The sequence below is a fragment of the Apis mellifera genome, unplaced genomic scaffold (genome assembly GCF_003254395.2).
Source record: "Apis mellifera strain DH4 unplaced genomic scaffold, Amel_HAv3.1 GroupUN_248, whole genome shotgun sequence".
In the NCBI taxonomy this organism is placed as follows: Eukaryota; Metazoa; Arthropoda; class Insecta; order Hymenoptera; family Apidae; genus Apis; species Apis mellifera.
Window position 1 is genome coordinate 478244 of NW_020555859.1, and position 3028 is coordinate 481271.

At 16.1% G+C, this 3028-nt stretch overlaps 1 protein-coding gene across 1 annotated transcript; it reads left to right on the top strand.

Annotated features, from left to right (window-relative positions):
- Positions 1 to 1184: 1184 nt before the first annotated feature.
- Positions 1185 to 2044, top strand: LOC113219361. Its single transcript, XM_026445979.1, has 3 exons — positions 1185 to 1220; positions 1648 to 1964; positions 2036 to 2044. Exons 1-3 carry the CDS (start codon positions 1214 to 1216, stop codon positions 2042 to 2044), a joined length of 333 nt encoding a protein of 110 aa, XP_026301764.1. The 5' UTR covers positions 1185 to 1213.
- Positions 2045 to 3028: the final 984 nt, after the last annotated feature.

Here is a 3028-nt window from a genome sequence, read left to right on the forward strand (position 1 = left end):
TATGAAATATTTAAAAATAAATCTCAATTCCAAAATGTGAAATAATGTGTAAATTTTATTAAATTTTATTTATGATATTAAATTTATTATATATTTTATTTATTATATTAAATGAATGAAATATATATAAGAGAAAGAAAAAAAAAATGGAAAAACAAAATATAAAAAAAATATATTGACTATATTAATGATTATTATATAATTTTCTTTAAAATTATTGTTTTTTAAAATAAAATTCTCACAAAAAGTTCTTATAAAGAAAAAACTTTTATACAAAATGATATTACAATCTATATATATGAAATCATATAAATAAATCGAACATTAAAATATTACAAAAGATATATTAATAAAACAATATAAAAAATTGCCAATGTTTCATGACACAAAAAAAAAATGATAAGATCTAACAAAACCTTAAAATAATGGAAAATAAAAACGAAATCAGTAAATATTTATCATATCATCATAATTTATATATTAAAAACAAATTATAATATTAAATATATAATATTAAAATAATATTAAATATATAATATAATATTAAAAAAATTGAAGTATTGAAATATATAGAAAATACGGTTTTTCATAAACTGAAAAAGAAAAGATCTAAAGATCTTATTATAATATATATAATATATTATATAATATATTATATAATATATATAATATATATAATATATAAAATATATATAATATATATAATATATATTATATATATATAATATATTTTTAACAAGGAATTTCAGTGGCAAGCATTCTAATTCTCATCAATTTAATAATGTGAAATGCATGTAAATTATTCTTAAAAAATTAATCTAAAAGGAAATTAGATTAACATTTCTTTCAAAAAAATTATATGCTTCATTTTAATTTGTATCTTCATTGATAAATAAATAAAATGACACGTACCATTTTTGAGTAGTTTTAAAGAAGAATTATATTGAAAACATGCAATTATAAATATAGTTTCAGATAATATAACGATTATCTTTGATCGTATTAGTCATAAAGGAGATGCGAAGAAGGTTATAATGATAAACAAACAGATAAACCGATTCATTTTATAATTTACAATTGTACGTAATAATTTAGAAAGAATATAAAAAAAAATTGATAATTAATAAAAGAAGTGAAAATTTTTAATAAAATAAATAAATATAATTTTTTTATTAATAAGTATAATTATTTGCGTGAATAAAACTAAAAGAATATGAAAGGTTAGTAAATATCAATAAATATAGAATTTTTCTTCATATAAGGAAAAGATCTTCCTGATAATAACGATAGAGAATTATTAATTTTTTTCAGAAAGATCCATTTGATTAACATTTGTAGATATTAAATTTATTATCTATTTTTTCTTGTTTTCATATTAATTAATACAGATACTGTACATAGTTTATATATTTTAGAAAAAATTTTACATTACAAATTTGAACACATATACTTTTAAAATTGTATTCACATTTGAAATTTATAAAAAAAATAATAATTTTATTAAACTATAATATTACATTTATATAATTATTTTTATAAAATAAAAAATTGTAATTTATATAATATAACTATATAATTTTATAAAAATCTATAGCAATTCTTATTTATCATAGATTTGTTTATCAGAATTTTAATATGCACTTCTAGAAATAATAATTGATGCACTTAAAAGAAAAATCTTAGGATGGACACCAGAAACTCAATATGCTTCATTAATACATATCATTATTATCAATGAAATATTTTGTCTACGTGTATTTGAATCTAAAGGACGATTACGATATGATTGGAGTATAATATATGCTAGTATATGTATCATTTTATATACTATATGTACAAATGAAATAATAAACATAAATTATAAAAATTGGCCTGCATATCAAGAGATCAGTTATAAACTGACTATATATATTAATATTATAAGTGTCATAATTTTTATAATTTTTGGAATGCTGAATACAGAAGTAAGTATTTCTAAAATAACAATAATATATAGCAATATATATAAATAATTAAATAAACTAAACTAAAAAAGCTTGCTTAATTGGTATATATAATAGTGTTCGTTTTAACATTCCGTTTTTTGTCAATTTTAATGTTCATTGTTATTTCTATTAATTCTATAAATAAGTTTCAGAAAAAGTGTATATATATCGTATATAAGTATTGAACTAAATTTGATTCTTTAATTGATTCTTTATTTCATTCATATACATTTTTTCTTTTTCGTTTATATGTTAAAATTGCACTTGTCTAGATAAGCGTCAGATATTCGATTTGAACTTCAAATGTTAAAACTGGTACTACTTTAGTTAATTGTATAAATTAATTGTGTATAACATATTAATATATATGGATCATTTTATTAATATAATGCATAATATTATGAAAAAGAAATTTTTAAATTATATTTTATAAAGTATTTACCATTATTAGAATATACTATTATCGAATATACTTCATAAAAAATTATAAATAATATGTCGTAGTTTTTTGTTAATATAAAATATTTTTGTTACATTATTATTTTTCTTATATTGAAATATCTAAAATTAAAAGAATACTAAATTTTTATCAAAAGTTGATATTTAAATTATTATAATTTAAAAAAAAAATTGTATTACAATTTTTTATCTGAGTTCATTTTAAATATTTTTATTTTTTCATTATTAGATTTAATCCAATGATTTCTTTTAAATGAGATCATTTTTTTCTTTGAAAAATTTACAAAATTTTTTTGGGTATTTGGCTTTTAAAGAAAATCTATTTTTTATAACTGTAAAAAATTAATATACTATTTTTTGATAAAATCTTTTTTTAATCTAATTTATTAAAAAAAGTTTTTTTTATCGATTTTCATGATTTTTGAATATTTCGAAATCAACATTTTAAATAATTCTTTTTTTTCTCATAACTATCACTCAGTGATTTATTTTTCAAAATATTTCCAAAACAAAAATCATTATTATTATATATAACATTTTTTTATACATTATTTTTTATTTTTTTACATTAACATTCACATTAC